General features: G+C 43.7%; 1 protein-coding gene across 3 annotated transcripts in view; it reads right to left on the reverse strand.

The window, feature by feature from the left end:
* Nucleotides 1–721: 721 nt before the first annotated feature.
* The window catches only part of ETV6 (ETS variant transcription factor 6), a 253,423-nt gene continuing 232,813 nt past the window's right edge, over nucleotides 722–21,331 (reverse strand). For all 3 annotated transcript variants that reach the window (XM_017864555.1, XM_017864556.1, XM_017864557.1), the window contains exons 6-8: nucleotides 11,463–11,605; nucleotides 10,039–10,139; nucleotides 722–5,114 (exon numbers count right to left, since the gene is read on the reverse strand). In XM_017864555.1, the coding sequence (XP_017720044.1) occupies nucleotides 5,009–5,114; nucleotides 10,039–10,139; nucleotides 11,463–11,605 (350 nt within the window). In that variant the 3' untranslated portion in view covers nucleotides 722–5,008. The remainder of the gene's footprint in view (nucleotides 5,115–10,038; nucleotides 10,140–11,462; nucleotides 11,606–21,331) is intronic.

Below are 21,331 nucleotides of genomic sequence, written 5' to 3' on the forward strand. Positions count from 1 at the left end.
CTGGGTTAACCTAAATACAAAAGTAAACTAACAACATTTTCTAAGACCGTTGATTTCTTAGACATTTCGAACCTGTGTCCAATTTGCTCAACAGCAATGCATTTGCTTTGTTTTTCATTCTTCCCCTTGTTTCCACCCACTTCTGATGGCAGATAGTTCTGGTCAAGTGCAGAATGTTTGATCTTGAACTCCCAAGTGCCCACTGGTTGGCGGGTGGCTCTGTTGGTCAGGTTGGCTGGGACATTCTGAGCATGTGGGCTGGCTCTGAGCAGTGTGATGACTTCCTAGGTCATTACAGTCCTGTATTTAGTCATAGGAGCTATCCCAGCCCTTACGCCTTCGTCACCTTGTAGGCTTAGACCCCTGATCTCAGCAGATTTAAGGGGCAATTCTATTGTGTGAGGACCAGGCATTGCTAGGTTCTCAGTGAGCTAATAAACATTCACCACAGCATGGGTCCCAAGCATCTCTGATCGGGGTTCCTCTTGGCAATTTTTCCACCTGTGGCAGCTGCTCAGATCGGAATGGTTCACTCTGACCTTTCCGGTGCCACTTGTCTAAAGATCGCCTGCAGACTGCTCTGCAGTGGAGGCTTCCTGCCAGAGAAAAACCATTGACTGCCCTTTATGCCATAATTGAGTGGAGACAGGATTTACCTCATCAGAGCACCTTGTCTGACTGCATTTCATATTATTAAAAACAGAGACTCTGGACTTGTTTCTTTTTTTTTATAAAAAATTTATTGAGATGATGTAATTATAGGCTTTTCTTTAAAAATTATTTGCAACTCACTGGCCCTGAGAAAAGGCATTTTTTTTTTTGTTTTTGTTTTTTTCTTTTTTGTTACATTCATTTGATTCAGTCCCTTATAAACCCCACACCTCATAAACAAGAGATTAGAAATTAAACAAAAAGGGGGGGAAAAAGGAAATTCTAGATTCGTTCTGGTTTGCAGGTGGTTGCAGTCACAAAGAGAAATCATCAAGAATGTTCACTTGGCATGTGTGAAAGATTCAGGGGGTCTGCAGTTGTTTAGTGTTGATGCAGTTGGGTCAAGAGTATCAGGATAGTCTTCTGTGGGTTTTAGGCAGGGATTATTGTCCCCCCTCCCACCCCATTGGCTTCCTTATGTCACAACCTTTATTTCTACTCCAAAGAGGAGCAGGAGAGAGTGAATAGCCTCTAACTAGCACCAAATGCTTGGGCAAAGGAAACTGCCCCTTTTTCTTGAGTGTTTTCCCAAATCTTTTATCTTCAGTTTCCTGGGTGGGAATGGGCCAGACAAGGTAAGCCCAGGCTGGATCCTGATCCTAATTCCGTTCTTGGCATGCTGTCTGCTCCTAGGGCAAGTCACTTCACCTCCCTGACCCCCAGGTTTCTTTTTTGCAAAAGGGAGTTCCTATTTCAAAAATGTATTCAGACTTGGAGCCTAGGCAGTAAAAGGTGGGAATGGTGGTTTACTTCATCATTTCAGTAAATTGTCACAGCCATTTGAATTTCAGCTAAAGCGACATTCTCATTTGGACAAGAGATCAGTATCAAGAGACACTGCATAAGAGGGTTCTAAACATACTGTTGAAAGGAGAAAATCCATTGGTCTGTTATTCCTCGTTTTCTGTGGGGATGCCCTCACCTCCCCAAAGGATTTGGAACATGGGTGATGTCACCTTAAGCAAGACCAAGTCGCCTTGGGTCAAGATCTTAGAGTTCATGTTACCTTCAACATAGCCAGTCTAGCCAACTACCAGTGCTTTCTTCTGATACAGAGGAGACGGCCTGGCTAGCTTGAGATGTGGGAATGAGAACTTCAAGACCCAAGTGAGAGTACAGATCCATCACATGGCAGGGTTCCTTTGCATTTTCCTCTCCTGACTTCTGATTTGTCCCCTGACAACACCCCTAGTCCTTGGTGTTGAAATGAGAAATTTCATGCTGGGTGGATTAGGCAAGTACAATATAAACTCTGAAAGCAGGGATTATGGCTGATTGAGCTTTGGGTGCCTCACAGCGTCCAGCAGGTACTTCATCAAGGTTTGCCAAATTCAATCTGAAATATTTAGGGTCTGCAGGTTGTAAATACTGTATCCAGGTGCTGGCACTACCCAGGTCTTCTCATAAAGAACAAATGAAGAGGACATTTGCAGTTAGGGGAATTACAAAAATCATTATTGGTAGTACAGATTGATATTCCTTACCTGAAATGCTTGAGACCAGAAGTGTTCTGGGTCTTGGATTTTAAAATTTTTTTGTATCTTGGAATATTTGTATATATATATATAAAATGAGAAATCTTGGGGATGGACATAAAGTCTAAACACAGAATTCACTTATGGCTCATATATACTTTATACACATAGCCTGAAGGTAATCTTGTGATATTTGAAGTAATTTTCTATATAAAACAATTTGTGTACATTGAACCAGAAGAAAGCAAAGGTGTTAAGGTGTGGAATTTTCCACTGATGGTGTCATAGCATTCAAGAAGTTTTGGATTTTGGGACATTTGGGGGGTTTTAACTGTTCAGATTAGGGATGCTCAACCTGTATCTGAATGGGAAATGAAGACTATATTGGAATGAATGCCTTCTATTTCTTCTTCAAGTGGCTGAAGGTATCATCCTAAGTCTAACTTATTCTCCTGGGATATTGCTTTAAATATAGAAACTCTTGGGGCAAAAGGGAATTTCCCTCCGTAATTCAACTGTAAGATTCTTTGAGCAGTAAGAGACTGAGTTCTTGCACTTGGGTGAAGAGGCCAGACTGAGAGGCTCTAACCCGAGCAACATCATGCCCTGGTCTCGGATTTCATATTCATAGAGGGATGTGGTACAAATCCCTTTCTCTCCATTCTTAAAATCAGTGGCTTTCACAATACATCAGGTATTTGGCTTAATCTCTGCATTTGAGATCGAATACCAGTCATCTTAGAGGCTGAAATAGGGATCACCATAACCTACTGAACGCTCTCAAAAGACACCTGCAGTGTGCTGAAATCCAGCAGAATCTCATCACCATTCAAGCAGACTGAGACCCGCTCACCTCACACAGAAGGCCCCTGACCTCCTGGAAGGTCGAATGGTGGGGCACCTGTGACAGTAGGAGTGGGTTGGCTACGCCCGTGTGTCTACCTGTGCTCTGATAAGAGGCAGGGACAGACCAAGGCTGAAGAGAGCCTTGATCAGCTCAATTCCAGTGTCCTTGACCCACAGTCCATCTGTTCGCATCCTAGGTTGGTGTCCTTGTCAGTAAGGCCCAGGGAAAATTCCTCTTGCCTGTGTGACCCAAACTCTATGGGTCTGACTCAACTCAGAAAAGGCTGGGGAGAAGCCTGGGGTCTCTGGCAACTTCCCTGGGAGCTGCTGCTGAGGGCACATATGTATCCTGGAGGAGCTGTGAGTTGCTCCCCCAGCCGAGTGGAGGAAACAGAGGGGAACGAGGAGGGGGTGCTTTGTAAGGCAGATCTAACCTGGATTAAAAGAAATTGTACTCCAAATGTTGGATTTCTGAGACCTATATTGGAAGAGTCAGTTTAGATGGCTAGAAAAGGAAAAAAAAAAAAAAATTTAAAACAGCTTTCTAAAATATCTGTTATCATCAAAATACTAAGAAGTGGCACTACCCTCATTTTACAAGATACCATCGATCTTATTTTGAGGTGAAAAAGAGCCACAAATGGGTCCTTTCTGAGACATAGCTATGAAAGAAAGAAAAATAATGTATCCAAGGAATTTCCTGTCTGCCCAGGCTGGGCAAACACTGATTGCAACTGAGACTGCCCTTTGGGATCCTCCGTCTCCAATGCTGTGTCCAGTGGAGACCAGGAAACTTTAAAAAAGGCTAGGAATTGAAAAAAAAAAAAAAAAAATCAGGCGAAGGCATGAAACTGATGGCAAGATGGCCTTTGGAATGGAGCAGAGAGGATCTTTCCTCACCAGCCTCTGTTACCTGCTTTGGAAAAATAAATCTGCACTGCAGAATACTTTTGCCCAGTTTCTGGACTGCTGGGCCTGTGTCTTTTCATATTTTCCACTTTGCAGCACTCCCAAGCTAATCCCAAGCTGCCGAGGCCTTCCAAGTAACTTGGACAGCCTTCCATCCTTATCTTACGCCTTAGACGCATGGTTCTCACAGTCATCTCAGGGGTGGCTCGCTGGTCTAGCATGTATCTGTCTGCAGGACAGCAGCATCTGTGATGATTTTGGCCTCCCTCAGATGGGTGGCCAAATGCTTGGATGTGGGTTTGATTCTGTGCTGCTGGCCACAAAGCACCCAGGTCACTGATTCTGTTTAGGTGCCAACAATCCCCAAGACTCTCCAAGAGGCTGAACTCTGTCAGAAGGCATCTGAATCGCAACAGCAGGCAGGGAGGGAGGACAGAGGGGACCAAGGGAAGAACAGAGCAAGAGAGAGAAAAAGAGAGCTCTCCTTTTCATTTTATCTTTTTTAAAAGCATTTTTTTTTCAGCCAAGACCCAACAGTAACAGGAACAAACCTGATCCATGTGGCAGGAAAAAGAGGAACCTGAACCCCTCTGCAAGTATTCTCTTTCCTGACCAGCTGGGCTTGCCGCACTTTGTGAGATTTGCAAAAAATATATATATAATAGATATATATTTCCATAGGAAAACAACATTGGATGTCTTCCCCTAGATGAATGATGAAGAGTCAAACTGCATGTTCTTAAAACAAAAACAAAAACACCATGAAACTAACAACGGTGGAAAGGTGAGGGTGAGGAATTACAGATGGAGATTCCAAATGAGAAGGAAACGTGACATGCGAGTCCCAGGCTCACGCCCTCTGCCAGAATTCCAGCCCCGCCTTTGCTGGGTGGTTTGTCCAAGGTGCTCCAGGGTCCCTCTTCGTCTGCAAGAGAAGTGTCCCTGCCATTTCTGGGTCGCTTCCTTTTCCACTCTCCTCAGCCCGCCTGCTCCGTCACACCTCCAGCAATCCTGGTGGGCAGGGGTTCCCTGGGCTGCCGGCCCGCTGAGGTGGACTGTTGGTTCCTTCAGCATTCATCTTCTTGGTATATTTGTTCATCCAGCTCCTGGGACTCTAGGTGCTCCAGACGGTCTGTTCGGCCACTCATGATTTCGTCTGGGGTTTTCATAAACCTTTGGAAGAAGTGGAGGAGTTAAGAGATTCCATTTTCCTAAAGCTGTCTTCACTCTGAACTCTAGCCTGTATATAAAGCAAGTCTCCATCATCTTATACAGCTGGAGAGCTACTGAACCCCGAGATTAATGCTAACTTAGTGCAAATGAGGAAAAGGTACCCCTTTCTCTGACTGTCTAAAAAGTGGCAAAATGATTATTTAAAAAGACGAGGGCCAGGCATGGTAGCTCAGGCCTATAATCCTAGTGCTTTGGGAGGCCAAGGTGGGAAGATAACTTGAACCTAGGAGTTTGAGACCAGCTTGGGCAACATAGCGAGACCCCACCTCTACCAAAAAAAAAAAAAAAGAAAACCAAAACACAACAACCTGGGTATGGTGGTGTGTACCTGTAGTCCTAGTTACTTGGGAGGCTGAGGTGGGAGAATCCCTTAAGCCCAGGAGGTTGAGGCTGCAGTAAGCTATGATCATGCCACTGCACTCTAACTTGGGTGACAAAGTGAAATCCTAATTATTAAAAAAAAAAAAAAAGTCTAGGATGTCTGTGAGGTAGCGAGCACCCTTTGGGACCGTGTGGTGCATTACTGCATGACCATACAAGAAAGCCTTTGTCCAGACCATGTATATATGTTTCTTTCTTTTACAGGATTAGATTTTACAGACTCACGAGAGCTGTATATCCACTTCCATTCCAGACTGTGAGCCCAGGAAATGTTATTCAAAACTTAAATTTCAAAGGATATAGTTAAATGTTAAGTGAAAAATGCTGACAATAGGACAACTTAGTGGAGCTTCTGGAAAATTAGAAAGGCAAAAAAAGAGAGAATCTTTTACATTATCACGGATTCACCCAAAATGACAGCAATGAACCTTCGTTAGTTTGTCTACCTTTGCAACTGGGGTGTACAGCAAACTTCATCTTCCTGTTCAATGGGTTAAACTGGAAGTGACATCAATGACATGTTTCGACCATGATTTACAATGGCTCAGGAAGGCCGCCTGGTTGCAGATATTCTGCCTGCACTGTAGGAGCACCCTTCCCAGTTCCCCTCTGTGCCTGCATACTTTTCTCTCCCCATATACTCTGCCCTGTACCACTATCTTAGAACTTACATTTTCTCTCATTCATCCACGTGCAAAAGCCTACAAGGACCACTCAACAAGTCAAGGGTACATCCTTTTGCTCTGCTCATCGGGTTCTTCTACCATCTTTACCTAGGAAGCTCTTATTTTCCACTGTTCACCAGTATGAACCCACTGCAGTCTAGCGGTCTTGGCTCTTGTATAAATCATGGCGCATGCTCTCCTACACATCTTTAGCTTTTCCCTTATCTGAAGCCCTCCTGACTCTTCTCACGAGTTGAGTCCTACTCATTCTTTGTGTTCTGCCTCCTCATCAAAGAGCTGCTTAATGGCACTAGTCCATGTTTTCAACACTTAAATATCTATCTTCAACACTGAAACATCTTGTGAAGAGTACTCACAATTCAACACCTCACTCGATTACATACTAGGTCTTACACCAAGAAACCTGCATTTTGTGGCAAGTCTGGCTTCTAGCGTTCATTTCCTCAAAATGGACTAATCTCTCCCTCACGAATAGCACTATTCCATTCTCTTACTGAAGATCTTTTGTTGGAAGCCTATCAATCTTCTGGCTACTACTGCTTTTCCTGCTCATTGTTGGCAAACTTCTCCAGCAGTATGATCTGTAGCATCTGCAGTCTTTCTCCTCTTTTATCCCCTAACTAGAATTTCTCCCTCCACATCCGAAGTTAATAAGGAGCCCCTCTCAGCCAACTCCACAGATGTGCTGTGCTTGGCCCCCCAAACTACCCCTTTCTTCTTTTGACGACTTTCCCATATTAAGCTTCTGATATTCCACATCAGGCTGTCAATAAGCATTTATTGAAAGATGTAATACAGAATGATAAAAAATAGAATCCTCTACCTTCTAGGGGCTTTTAATCTAGTTGTCGGAGAGAAGGGCTTCACACATGTTAACTACAGGCTGAGCATCCCTAATCCAAAAATCGGACACACTTCTGGTCCCAAGCATTCCAGATAGGGGATACTCAACCTGTATTAAAAATATAAATCATGTAGTTGCTCTAGCTACTCCGGAGGCTGAGGCAGGAGGATTGCTTGAGCCCAGAGTTTGAGGCTTCAGTGAGCTATGACCACATTACTGCACTCCAGCCTAGGCAACAGAGTGAGACCCTGTCTCTAGAAAAACAAACAAGTTGGCCAGGCACAGTGGCTCACATCTGTAATCCAAGCACTCTGGGAGGCCAAGGTGGGCAGATCACTTGAAGCCAGGAGTTCGAGACAAGAATGGCCAACATGGCAAAACCCTGTCTCCACTAAAAATACAAAAATTAGCCAGGCATGGTGGCAGGCACCTGTAATCCCAGCTACTAGGGAGGCTGAGGCATGATTATTATAAGAATTGCTTGAATTCAGGAGGTGGAGGTTCCGGTGAGTTGAGATTGTGCCACTGTGCTATAGCCTGGGTGACAGAGAAAGACTTTGTCTAAAAAAAAAAAAAGAAAGAAAGAAAAGAAAAGAAAAGCAAAAGCAAATCATATCCCTTGGGGGCCCAAGGGAACACAAGCGATGATGGAAGATGATAGCTATGTGTGCTGGAGCAGCCGAAGAAGGCCTCATTCAGGGCAATAGACTTGAGGTTGAGCCTTGAGGGTATAGGTATTAAAAAGGCAAAAGTTAAAGTCATATACATTTCTGGCATAGGGAATCGTATTAGTGTTGTAGGGCAGCTGGCAGTTTGTATTATGGTTTCATGAGGCAGGGGAGTGGACCAGAGACAGAAAGACATTGTTGAGTGAATCCCGATGCGAATCATGAAGTCCAGACATCAGCTTCCACTGCCAGGGAAGCCTTTGCCTTTTTCTCATCTCCCAGATCTCATGAAACTGCTTGTCATTGAAAGACTCCAACCTGGGACCTTCTGGCAACAAGCCCTGGGAAATGTAGTTCCCAGGCTTCTAGCCTCTACAACACAGAATAGAGTGGGAATGGGGCTGAAGAGCCAATGGTCAATCTAGCACAATGACTGGGATACAGGAAGAGTCAAAGGGAACTCTAGTTTCAAAGTTGGTTGCTTCCAACAGCAGTGATGCCTTTGATGAGTAAAGAATTCAACAATTCTGGGTGGAATTTATTTTTTCTTTTTTTCTTGAGATGGAGTCTCACACTGTTGCCAGGCTGAAGTGCAGTGGCGTGATCTCGGCTCACTGCAACCTCCACTGCCCAGGTTCAAGCAATTCTCTTGCTTCAGCCTCCTGAGTAGCTGGGACTACAGGTGTATGGTACTATGCCCAGTTAATTTTGTGTTTTTAGTAGAGATGGGGTTTCACCATGTTGGCCAGGATGGTCTCGATCTCTTGCCCTCGTGATCTGCCCACCTCGGCCTCCCAAAGTGCTGGGATTACAGGCATTAGCCACCACGCCCGGCCTCTGGGTGGAATTTCTAATCTGAGACGAGCTTCTGTTTTGAAAGTGTCATGTCTGAAATACTTAAATGTGACATTTAAGTGGACACAGCCTACAAGAAACTCTTGGACATTCAAATTTGGAATTTCAGGGAGATTTTAGAGTTGGATGTAGAGATTTAAGAGCCTAACCACTGAGGTGATAAATGAAGTTGTATGTTGGGATCAATTCATCCACAAAAAAGGTATAGAGTGGGAAGAAAGGGAGCCAAGGACTGCATTTAGGTTGAAGGATGAAGAAAAGGCATCAGTAGAGCCAGAGAAGGGAGGGTTCTTTTTTTTATTCCTTCTATTCTGTTTCCCTTTCTTGAATAGCCTTTCTTGTTTCTTTTGAAGATCTTAATTGCTTTTACTATTCCTAAGTCACCATTCCTTCCCAATGCTAAAGACCAGGTTCTCTGCTCTTTCCAATAAATGAATCGTATCAGTGAGCTCATCTGTTCATACATGGTATCACTTCCTATCTGTATATAGATAATTCACAATCTGCATCTCTAGCCCCATCTGTCACTCTCTTCTGTCCCACCTGCCAAAACCCATCACCCAAGGTTGTGTTTGTTGATGTCACTTCTACCTACCTGCACTTGGCCCCACTAATGACTACTACCAGCACCAGAGGTCTACTTCTACATCTCCTGATTGGTCCTTCAGATCCCTCCTTCTTCTAATTCTTTCTCCTCTCTTGCATAGTACTTGGAATCACAATCTATGTGGCAGGCTAACTGGTTATCTATGAGGGTAACTCATTATGAGGAATTCTGGAAAGAAAAATTCTAGTACAGCAGCTTGTAGACTTTTCTGACTATGATGCATTATAAGAAATAGAAATGTATTTTACATCATGACTCATCACGTACATACACACCTGGAACAACATTTTCATGAATCAACTGTCATTCTTGCTACATGTGATGCAGTCTGGCATTTTCAGCTCTATCCTATCCTATTTTTATTTCATTAAAAAAAAAAAAGCTGTGATGGACCCATTCAATCTATTTCGTGACTCACTGTGGGTCATTACCTGCATTTTGACAAATACTGGTTCAGAAAGTTGCCTTACAGGGTTGGCAACCTGGAAGTCTAGGGTTAATTCCTTGTTTTGCCATTGACTTTGTGCTTTTAACTACAGCGGACTTTAATGCTACATAGTATTATTTGATCACTGCGTTATTTTAAAGGTGAGTCAGATTCTGTTCATTTAGTTTTGGCTTTATTACAGGACAGACATAAGTTAAAAAAAAATAGTTTCCTTAAATCCTAACAAACCAGTACCCGGTATCCAGTTTGTAGCAATGATTGGCTTTGGGTATCCGATAGGCAGGTAGAGATCTTAACAGTCTCCCCCCACTCCCCGTTCTTTAAAAAAAACCAGCATCCTCCCAAAAGAAGGAAAGGAGAAAAAGGAAGTGCTACCTGAACAAAAGCCTTTGTCCTGGCTCCTTCCTGATAATGTTTAGTTTGTAGTAGTGGCGCAGGGCTCTGGACATTTTCTCATAGGTCATGTTTGTTCTGTTCTGTTTGTTCAAAGGAGGAAGGGAGAAAAAAAGCACAAAGACACAATGAAATGAACCTCAGAAAAGGCACTGGGGGAACTATTAAAATAAAAGCTCTTCAGCTGCTGCCTGTGGCCCTGCCAGTTTGGGAAGCTACCTGCTAATCTGCTGCCTTCCAGGCACATCTGTCCCCACCGTTTAGCTTTTTATATTCCCTGTCATCAAGGTTTACTTCTAAGGTGAATCACCCTTTGTCCAAAGTCCTGGAGCTTTAGCTAATAAAACAGATCCCATAGCAGCCTCCCTTATTTCCTTTTCCCAAGACTGCTCTCTGCTCCGCCTAAGGAATTTCCTGCAGGTTCCCCCTATCTCTGGGTCACCCTTCACGTTCTGACCCACATAGCATTTCTTTTTTTTTGTTGCAATGACCTTTTCTCAAACTTGTGTTTCTGGTCTGTCATTTTAAGGAAGACAAAATTTTTTTTTGTTTAAATTCCTGTTGTGGAAGCAAGAATACAGTGGTTCTGGGCCTGAGGCAATGGTACAATGTGGGAGTAGCAGAGGGATTTTTCTCAGTGACTCACACGTGGAAGTGTCTGTCAGTGGGGCCTTGCCATATTTGGTCATGGTCTGCATTACCCACTGCCTTCTTAGAAGGCTGTAGGTCTGGGCACACCTGGCTGGGCCTCCCTGCCTTCTCACTCAGCAGATTGGGGTTGTGCCACTGTGCCAACATCAGGCTTTGCTTCAGGTCCACCTATCGGCTGGCCTGGATCACGGCTCCCCACATTTTACATCTGCACACTTGAGCAGTCTTCCTTACTGCAAAAGACTTTATTCAATGCCATTCCCTCCTCTCAGTTTGGAAAATTGTGGGGCAAACTTCTTGCATCGCTTGCTCATAAAGGGGATGTTTTACAGCCAGAATATAAGTATTTTCTATGAAGAAATGGGCTTTGGGGAACATGGGAGTTTCTAACTGAGCAGAAAAGAAGTGGCACTTCCCAAAGGTCCCCTGTGAGTCACAGAGTCTTGCCGTACTTCCCTTTTACCCAGTTCCTAACAACAGTGGAGGTGGCGGGATCAGGTCAAGGGGAGTGGAAGCAAGAGTCACTCATGATGCAGCCCAGTAAACCAGGATATGTGACTCAGGAACAAATGGAAAGATGCATCTTTAATTATTTCCTTCCCTTTGCAACTGCCTAATTGCTTGCCTAGCAAGGAATAAACTAAATAAGTATGGGCAGATGTAAAAAGCAGAAGATAGACGATTATCCTCCAATCCAGGGATAAAGACTTCATTTCAGCACTAGTTGATGGAGCAGATATCTGCTGCCCTTTTACCTTATGGTTTCCCCACAGTCGAGCCAGTCCGTTGGGATCCACTATCCGGAATATTTTGGATTCTTTGTCCTCCCATCGGATGAAGTTTTCGTACCGGCTGTCAGAAAGCAACTGATAGACGTAATCCCAAAGCAGTCTACAGTCTACAGAGGAAAAGGGCAAGAAAACACTGTTGAAAATGTTTCTTGTTGAGTCACTAACCAGAAGAATCAAAAAACAATCCAGCAACTGCTTCTGCCTAGCTTGGGTTGACTGATTGTCTAATTTCCTTGTTTTACAGGGAAGGAATGAAGTCCCAGAGAGATGGAGGAGGTCCTGTTGTGTGACCTTTGACCCACTGGAGGCCTCAGAGATGATCCAGGCAACAGCCTCCCTCCACAGATGATGATACAGTGACCCGGAAGTCCACAGTCGTGACCCAAACTTAAACCTGGGCAGAGCCCATGTGAAAGACGGGAAGCAAGTTCTAACTGTGAATGAACAGGCTCTGAATGTGTGTTAAATGCAGCCTGAAAGGAGAAAAGGGTGGAAAGAGGATCCTGATGTTACAGAGAGAGCTGTGTGGTAAAAAATAGTGGGGTGAAAAGATTATCCTGGTGTTGGTGGGAGACGGATGGATAAAGATGAGAAGGCTGGGGTAGGCTAAAAACACAGCAAAAAGGAGTAAGGAGTGAAAAACGGTGGGAAAAGAAAAATTATGTGGCTTGGTGACTCTGTGGGAACTGTGGCTAGCATGGTTTTAAAAAGAAATACAGATATTCTCATTCTATCACACTTTGGAGGCTTTTAAAAAATGTTTTGATACAATGGATCATGGCAGAAAGCAACCCAGTGCAAAAATCACTTTCTCCATTTGCAGAACTGATGTTTGAACACTCAGTCAGGCAATGGATATTTATTAAGTGTCAAGTGATTTACTATGGCCTAGGCATGGTGTTGGGCCTTGGCTTTCAGCTGTGGGTTAGTAAATTAAAAGAGAAGACATGGCTGGGCGTGGTAGCTCATGCCTGTAATCCCAGCACTTTGGGAAGCTGAGGCGGGTGGATCACTGGAGGCCAGGAGTTTGAGACCAGCCTGACCAATGTGGCGAAACCCCGTCTGTACTAAACATACAAGAAATTAGCCAGGCATGGTGGCGTGTGCCTGAAATCCCAGCTACTTGGGAGGCTGAGGCTGGAGAATTGCCCGAACCTAGGAGACGGAACGGAAGTTGCAGTGAGCCGAGATCGTGCCACTGCACTCCGGCCTGGGCAACAAAGCAAGACTCCGTCTCCAAAAAAAAAAAAAAAAAAAAAAAAAAAAGAAGAAGACGTGATGTGCACCTTCCCCTTGTTCTATGACTTTCTGGATGTGTGCTATGAAGGTGTGTGGTTGCCCTCCAGCAGAACCTGGAGAGGTAGCTGGGGACAGATGTGTGCCTTCTAGGTTGAGTTAAAGGTTAACTGGCCTCCAGATGAGGAGAAGCAACATCAATTTCCAGGTGTTCACTGCATGATTCTAGAAATGCCCACTTTTTATAGGCACTCGTCAGAATGGCTGGTGATGGAAGATCAATTACTAAATACCAAGTATGAACTCAGCACTTTACCTGTATTATTTCTGATCCTCAGAGAGGTTGAAATAACTTGCCTGAGGTCACAGGGATTTGCACTCTGGACTCTTGCACTACAGTGTTCTTTCTTTTTCACTATGGGTGAGGCCTGGGCCTGGCACATTTGAAAGGGGAGTGTCCAATTGAGACTTGGAATATATTACAGCTAACACATCTGCATTGCAGAGAAAGACATACAGCCTTCTCTAGAGGTATATTTACAAGAGGAATTCAGTTGGGCCACCCTGAACATGTTTGTTAATCTTCCTGAGGTTCCGCTGCCTCACTTATGAAGTGGGAATAACAGCACTTACTTTACAGGATTACTGTATTAGTGATAATGGGAGGGAAGAGAAAGTAATAAAAATAACAATGGTATTTAGTGGGTGCTATTTGTGGGTACTGTGCTGTGGCTTCGACAAGCCTGGTTACATCTGACCCTTATGCCACCTTATGAGGCAGGTGCTGTTGCTATTCCTATTTTATAGACCAGGAAGCTGGGGCTGGGAGGGTTTGATGATTTACTCAGAAGGACACAGCTTATGAATGACACACAGGATTCTTGGCTCTGTATGACCCCAGAGTCCATGCTATGACACACTTCCCAATGCAATTTCTAGTCTCAGAGAAACTCGTTAACGGGTATACGTTCATAAAATCTTAGGGCTTTGCAGAACAAAGTACACCTGCTCAGTGTACCTTTTCTGAACTCCAGCATTCTCTTTGGACAGCAGAAGACACTGGCAGAAAAATGTGGCATTTTCCAGAAGCTTAATCTTTCAAGGAACTACCATTTAAACGTACAGCGACCCTAAATCTTTAGTATCCCTTATGGTATCCTTTCTTCTGTATTATCTGTGTTTAAACATTAATGTGGTGTGTCACTGATTGTGTTTTGGAAAAGGACAAGTGGCCTCCTTCTTAAAACAATGACACCATAGTCCTGGAGTTTGAACTCCATTCTAACAACAGAAGCTATCCAGACACTTCTATTGCCCACCCCATCTTGCCATGGCTGCATTCTGTATTGCCAGAGGGCGGGCTGAGGTGGGGGGTGTGGAGAAGATGAGTAACCCGAGCATCGTAAGTACCTTGAGAAATCAGTGTCCTGCTGCAGACTGAGAATAATCTAGCTCATTTTTTTTTTTTTTCTTGAGACGGAGTCTCGCTCTGTCACCCAGGCTGGAGTGCAGTGGCCGGATCTCAGCTCACTGCAAGCTCCGCCTCCCGGGTTCACGCCATTCTCCTGCCTCAGCCTCCCGAGTAGCTGGGACTACAGGCACCCGCCACCTCGCCCGGCTAGTTTTTTTGTATTTTGCAGTAGAGACGGGGTTTCACTGTGTTAGCCAGGATGGTCTCGATCTCCTGACCTCGTCATCCGCCCGTCTCGGCCTCCCAAAGTGCTGGGATTACAGGCTTGAGCCACTGAGCCCGGCCAATCTAGCTCATTTTTAAGGCATTTGAAGGAGGATGATTCTAGTTTCTAGGCAAAGCAGTAAAAAGTGGCAAAGTGTCTTTTCCCTTGCAAACATCTTCTTGTCTTGAGTCACTTTTACTATAAAGGGTTTAAATAGAGATCTGCTGTGGTCTGAATCTTCATGTCCTCCCCAGATTCATCTGTTGAAATCCTAACTGCCAAGGTACCTTTGGGAGGTGATTAGGTCTTGGGGGCTCCACCCTTGTGAGTGGGATTAATGCCCTTTTAAAAGAGGCCTGAGGGAGACCCCTCGCCCTTCCACCAAGTGAAGACACAGCAAGAAGGTGCTAAGAACCAGAAAGTGGGCCCTCACCAGATGCCTCATCTGCCAGGGCCTTGATCTTCCCAGCCCCCAGAACTGTGGAGCAGTCTGTGTCTACTGGGTATAAACTACCCGGTATAGCAAGTTTGTCAGAGCAGCCTCCAAAGGACTAAGGCCAGAACTCAGCTGTGGCTTAATATTTCAGTGTTTCTCCTACTATCAAATGGCAGATACATTTTAATTTTCCATCATCTCTTCCAACTGGAAAACATCTGACAAAATCAAATCTTATCACATAAAGTGCCTGTAAATTAGGGCTGGGTGTGGTGGCTTATACCTACAATCCCAAAGTTTTGGGAGGCAGAGGTGGTAGGCTTGCTTGAAAGCCCAGGAGGAGTTCAAGACCAGCCTGGGCAACATAATGAGACCTCATCTCTACAAAAAATTTAAGATTTTTCCGGGCGTGGTGGTACATGCGTGTAATCCCAGCTAGTTGGGAGGCTGAAGTGGGAGAATTGCTTGAGCCCAGGGGTTTGGGGCTGCAGTGACTCATGATCAACCCACTACGCTCAGCCTGGGCGATAGAGTGACAGAGTGAGACTGTATCTATAAGGGGAAAAAAGCCAGTAAATCAGGAGGAACAAAGGCAGTTTGTGTGCAACCCCTCCCATGTCTCCCTATAGGTTTACAATCATTTATCACTGCAAATAGGCCGACGACACCATTGGATTCCTCTGGATTGGGAATGTGATTTTCTAGTGTATTTTAATAAATTTCAGCAATTAAGAAACTACCTGATTGTCTTTTACAGTTTGATATAAAGACATTTTGCCCATATGAAGGTGAGTGACTTCATGGCAGCCCTCCTGACTCTAGGCGGAAGGCACTCCACTCAGAAGCCTAGCGTAGAGCTAAAACAAAGCGGAGAGTTTTCCATCCACAAGCACGGGGGTTTTCACTGCATGTTTCTGTTGCTTCCCTTTAACTGTAATGGTACATTCCACTTCTCACAAAACAGTGAAACGTGAACCAGACCATTTCTCCATGTAAGGGCTTAACCTGCGCTGGGCTACCATGTTGGTTTTTCGGAGGCATCAAACCAGGACCTAGAATGTTATCTACTTATCACATGGCAAAGGAAGGGCAGGGCTTCCAGAGAACGCCGTTTCCCTGTGAGCTTCAGGAACATTTGTATCCGGCAAACTTTTTCCTTTCATAAATGTGAAAACAACCCCAAACAAGCTGCCAATTGATCATTTTAAATGACATTTAATCCAGCAAAGCCAACTTTAGCTGAGTAATAAAAATATGTTGACATTCAGGACATATTGAATTAGTCAGTCACTAACGGAGATAGCAGTAGGAATTCTGTGGCATAAAGCAGTTGTTTCAAGCTCAGAGTCTAAGTGGCTTTTATAACATTATTGATTGTTTTGTTTCTTTGGTAAAACTATGCCTAGATGATAAAATAACTGCCTGACCACACAACAGATTTTTTTCCTTTTTTTTTTTTTTTTTTTTAAAAAAAAATTGACATTCAAGCCATGTCAGTTATTTTTGTTTCTAAGATTTCTATTAAATAAAAGGCAGATCCTCCTTAGGTTCCTAGATCCTTTAGAGGTTGTTGTTACGGCTCACCTGAAATTTTTCAGCCTTTTCGGAATCCATGTCTGCATAGATACAATGTTCTTTGATCATCAATGTAAATGCATAATACTATATAATAAAGCGCACCACACTCTATAAATAGAAGTTCATTCCACTTCAAAACACTTGAACATATATGTATAAAACGTTTTGGATCACAAGGTATTAATTTTAAGTGCATTTTCTTAAACTAAAGGGCTTTCTTCTATCTCAAGGCACATGGATATTTTAAAGAAATTTCTACTATTTGCATTTTCTTTTCCATGAGAAGTAGTTTATGGAAGTGTTTAGCCCAAGTATAGTTCCCTCTCCTTCCTGCTGGGTGAGGTACCCTCGGTATCCGCAGCTAAAGGCATTGTAAAAAATCCCTTCCTGTGGTTAAGGAGAAATATTTTCACTCCCACGTCTGTCTATTACCAGAGACTCATTGTATAAACTTATTGAGCAGAGATTGTAAAAAGATGGGCAATTCACACATCACCAACATGGTTTCTAAAGAAAAAAACCATGCTAGACAAAACTGATGCTTAAAACACTTGAGTAGGCAAGTCAAATTATTGACATAGGGAATGTTTAATGATCATGGTTAATTTAAATTTCAGGAAAGCCTCTAAGAAAGTCATTTCATGTTGTTTTAACTGCCCAAGTGGAATTTTAAAGAAGGCCTGGAAATGACAGTCCTATGGGTATAATTACCAATGGAGAGGCTGCGTGTCCCTGTTACATTTTTTGAAATTTATTACCTAAAAATTAACATGTTTATTTCCAGTTCAGCAACAAAACACGCAAAGTAGCATACGAAATAAAAAGGTGCTACTGAGCTTTACAAATACGGTTCTGAACTGGGGGCATCTGGCAATATCTGGAGGTATTTCTGGTTGTCACGCTGGGGTGGAGGGTGCTCCTAGCATCTGGTAGGTAGAGGCCAGGGATGCTGCTAAATATCTTACAATATACTAAGCAACCGCACAAATTATTATTTGGCCCAAATATAATATCAAGAGTGTTGAGAAACCCTGCTTAGAGAAACACGGTTTGCAACATTCAGGGGGCCATCTGCTGCTTGGTTTTTTTTTTCTCCTCCTCCTCCATTCTAGATCAACCATTACCTAGAAGCAGAAAGTTGGTCAATTCAGTGCAGCCAGGTGTGAGTTGACACGCAGAGGTGTGTTTACAATGGGCAATTGCTTGTGCTTTGCCGTGGCTCAGGAAAACAGAAAACATGTGCACAGTGGCACGCTGCGGGAGGGAGAAGTGGAGGCAAATAATACAAAAATCTCTGCTTCCTGGCTTCCTGGGGCCGAAGAACCACAGCTGCAAACGAGGCTGGACCTCCTCATCTCTGATTACATAAGGTGTGGAGAAGGCTAGGAAACACCGGTATCTGAAACTCACCCTGCAGCTGAGATCCAGCCCGCAGCCAGAACCTAGTAAGGCCCAGCCTCTGCTTTGCTCAGGTGTGGGTGCAGCCCGGGAATTCACATCGGGAATTCACATCCGGGGACTGCAGAGAGGCAGGGACTCTGTATTACAGCACTGTGCGCCCTTACACAAACTGGAATTTCCAGTCTCCTCAAGCCCCTTCTATTATTTTCCACTCAGCCACCATGCTGTTGATGTTTTTTATCTTTTAAAAACATTGTCCTGAAACTTCCTCCTCTTTTAGGGCTCTTTGATTTCTCAGTCGTTCACACTGAAAATAAAGTGCAGTGACTCAGCCGCTGGGAATATTCCTGCTGGAGTGATGGCTCCTCCCCTCCCCAGTGCTCATCTTATTAATCCCCTCCAAATATGGACAGCAGGCAAAGCTTCAGGGAGGAGAAGCAGGAGCACAGAAGTAAATCTCCCAGGAAATAAGATAACGGAGGTGGCCTTGAAGGGCACCCCACACAGGCCTTCACTGTCAGTGCCCTGCGTGGCTCCGCAGGCAGTTGTGCTGGCTGCACCCACAGCTCCTACACAGTCCCTCTCAGATGGACAGGCTGGCCGCTCAGCAGTGAGGCAGAGTGGGGACAGTAACTCGTAGCAGTTAACCTTCTTGTGCCATGCATTCACACGTTGTCTCATTAACAGTCAAAAGAGCCCAGAAATGGGTTCTCAGTATTACAGATAAGGAAAGGAGGGCTCAGGGACATTATGCACCTGCTTGGGAGTCAAGAACTGGATTCCAATTCTGCTGACCTCGCAGTCCAGGCTTTTGCCACAGGCCCACACTGCTTCCCTAGGGCTGTTCCAGGCCATCTGTCTCCAGGACCTCTTGAGGGTACTGGGCTACAGAGGTCTACAGAAGGGCATCTCCCAGAGATAGTGTGGGAGGAAGTGGCTCTTTCACCTGGTACTAAAACACTGGAATCCTTGTGGCTTCTGGGGACATCCCACAACCCTATCTTTTCTTTCCTGCAAACACAGATATTTATGCACAATGCATGTGTGCGAAGGTGCACATGTGTCTGCATGCCCCACACCTTCCAACAAAGGCCGAGGGCTGAGACTTGTCCACAGCACTTCCATGCAGTCCCTCCACACTTCTTGTTTATGAGGTCTTTTAGCCGTCAAGGCTGCTCCTGAGGCTCATGTACAAAATAAAAAAAAAAAAATGTCCATAGGCTTCCTTCGAAACAAATTCACAGCAGCATTCAACACTGTGGGAGGAAGTGGAGACGGAAGCAAGATGTCGGAATACAGTGACTTCTCCCGGTCCTTGAAGCCCCTGAGGACAAGCCTCAAACTGCTTTCTCTGGAGTTTCATACTTTTTTCTTCAGAGGCTTCCCGAACTGAATCTCTGTATATATAATTCATCCAGTCAATAAAACAAAATCAAGAAAGTATACTGTTTTAGTTGGGTGACAAATAAGACCAAATTGATGTCTCCCTGATTAGAATCTTTTTGTTTCTGTTAAGGATGTAACCTTGAGAAATAGTAAACATATTTTTTAAAGTCCCAAAAGGCTACCATTAAAGATTCCAAGGATTGCGGCAAAGTGTGTTCTAAGAGGGTTGAGAGTGAAGAGACCTTGAGCTGAGAGGAAATTCTGTGTCTTGCCTGCTGTAGGATTAATGACCCAATTGACCAGGGATAGCCTCACAAATCGAGAAGTTCATGTTCACAAAGATGGAGAGACTTCAGCAAAAGTTGTGAGATAAACACAAGAAAGGTGATATTCTCTATTTGGGTAGGCCATGGGCTTTGAACACCCAAATCTGTCCAGATTTAGGTCCCCACTTTTGGGTAGCAAATGAGGGGTTATGAAATGAATGGATTATAAAACAATTCTCAGTGTACCAACGAATCTTCTTCCTCAGCAGAGTTTTGGATTAAGGCCAAGGAAGAGACAGGCAGACAGGAAATCTGGTGGCTTAGGTTTTAACGGAATTAAAGTACTTTAAGAGAAAACTAAAATGACTGAAAAGTTTTCTTTTAAGATTTAGCTATCTATAGTCAAAGTAGGAGCTTAGTTTGTGTCACAGCATAAAGCAAGAGGACACTGCCTTCCACCAGCAAGGATAAACTTTGGCATTTAGAGATGCAGTGCCCTATCATCTAGCACAATGCCTGGCACATGAGCAGACTGGCAATAATTTTTGAATCAATGAATGAAGAACTATATAATCCAAAGTGCAAATAAATCATTTCTTTTACTTAGCTGTATTTTGTTATGTTAATGATGTTTTCGTAACTATGCTGGATGGTCTGAAAATATAGCCTGCAGTCCAGAACCTGTCTACTCTCTTACATAACTGGTTATTGTTCCTTCCACATGTCTTAAACATGCCTTGTCATCTAAAGTGCAAATAATTCCTTGAGAGCAGGGGGACTGTTTACTAAGTCGGCATCCTACATTGCACCTGTGATTCCAAGCTTACTGAACACCAGGTATACAATGTTGCAAGGCAGAGAACATCAAACGTTTTCTGTAAAGGGCCAGTTAATAAATATTTTAGGTGTTGCTGGCCATGCAGTCTCTGTTGTAACTACTCAACTCTGCCACTGCAGCATGGAAGCAGACATAGGCAATACCAACTAAATGGGTTTGGCTGTTTTCCAGGAAATCTTGATTTAAAAAAGACAGATGGTGGCTGGATTTGGCCCACAGTTTGGGCCACAGTTTTCAATCCTTGCTCTAGAGTCCCCACCAGAAGGGAACAATCGTTTTGGGAAGAACACTGAACAGAAGCTCGAGGCTAGACTCTTGATGTGTCTGAATCTCAGTTCCTTCACCTGTAAAAGGCCCTTCTATGTTTGAAATCAAGTCCAAATAAGGAATTTCCATACATACTGAAAACATGACTCACGGATGACTACAGTCACACCTCAGCCACCTACAGGTGCTTGTGGCCAATATACTTTCTGACTTTCAAACACACTGGTGGGACACAAGCCAGTAAAACTTTTGTAGGTAAAGTTTTAGAAGACTGACAGATGCTTTCTGCTCCTAAATAGCCCATTCTTAAAGATACCAAGTAGAAAACAAACATAGAAAGAAGCAACTTTTTCACTGTTCCATACACCATTGGTTGCTGCATTCAAAACAGACCCCAGGCATCTTGTCTCACTGTCTTGTGCTAAACTCTCTCTCATAAACACTAGCCATTCCAACCTAGTAAACTCTTAATAACACTTCTCCTTATCCTTTGCAAAGTAAGTGACACCTTTAAAAATAAGCTACGTTATATTTAAAAAGATGTCATTTGTGATTTGTATTTAAACTGTCAACCACCTACTGAATTTCCTTTCTTGATTATTTTAGTTTTCCCATATGGTAAATACCTAACAGACATACATTTGCATGTATCTTAATTGTACGATGGGATTTCAGTGATATTAGATAATGAAAAGAATTTATGAAAAGTTATATATCATATATATATAAACATATATATATATATAAAC

Source organism: Rhinopithecus bieti, unplaced genomic scaffold (genome assembly GCF_001698545.2).
Source record: "Rhinopithecus bieti isolate Rb0 unplaced genomic scaffold, ASM169854v2 scaffold_76074, whole genome shotgun sequence".
Classification (NCBI taxonomy): domain Eukaryota; kingdom Metazoa; phylum Chordata; class Mammalia; order Primates; family Cercopithecidae; genus Rhinopithecus; species Rhinopithecus bieti.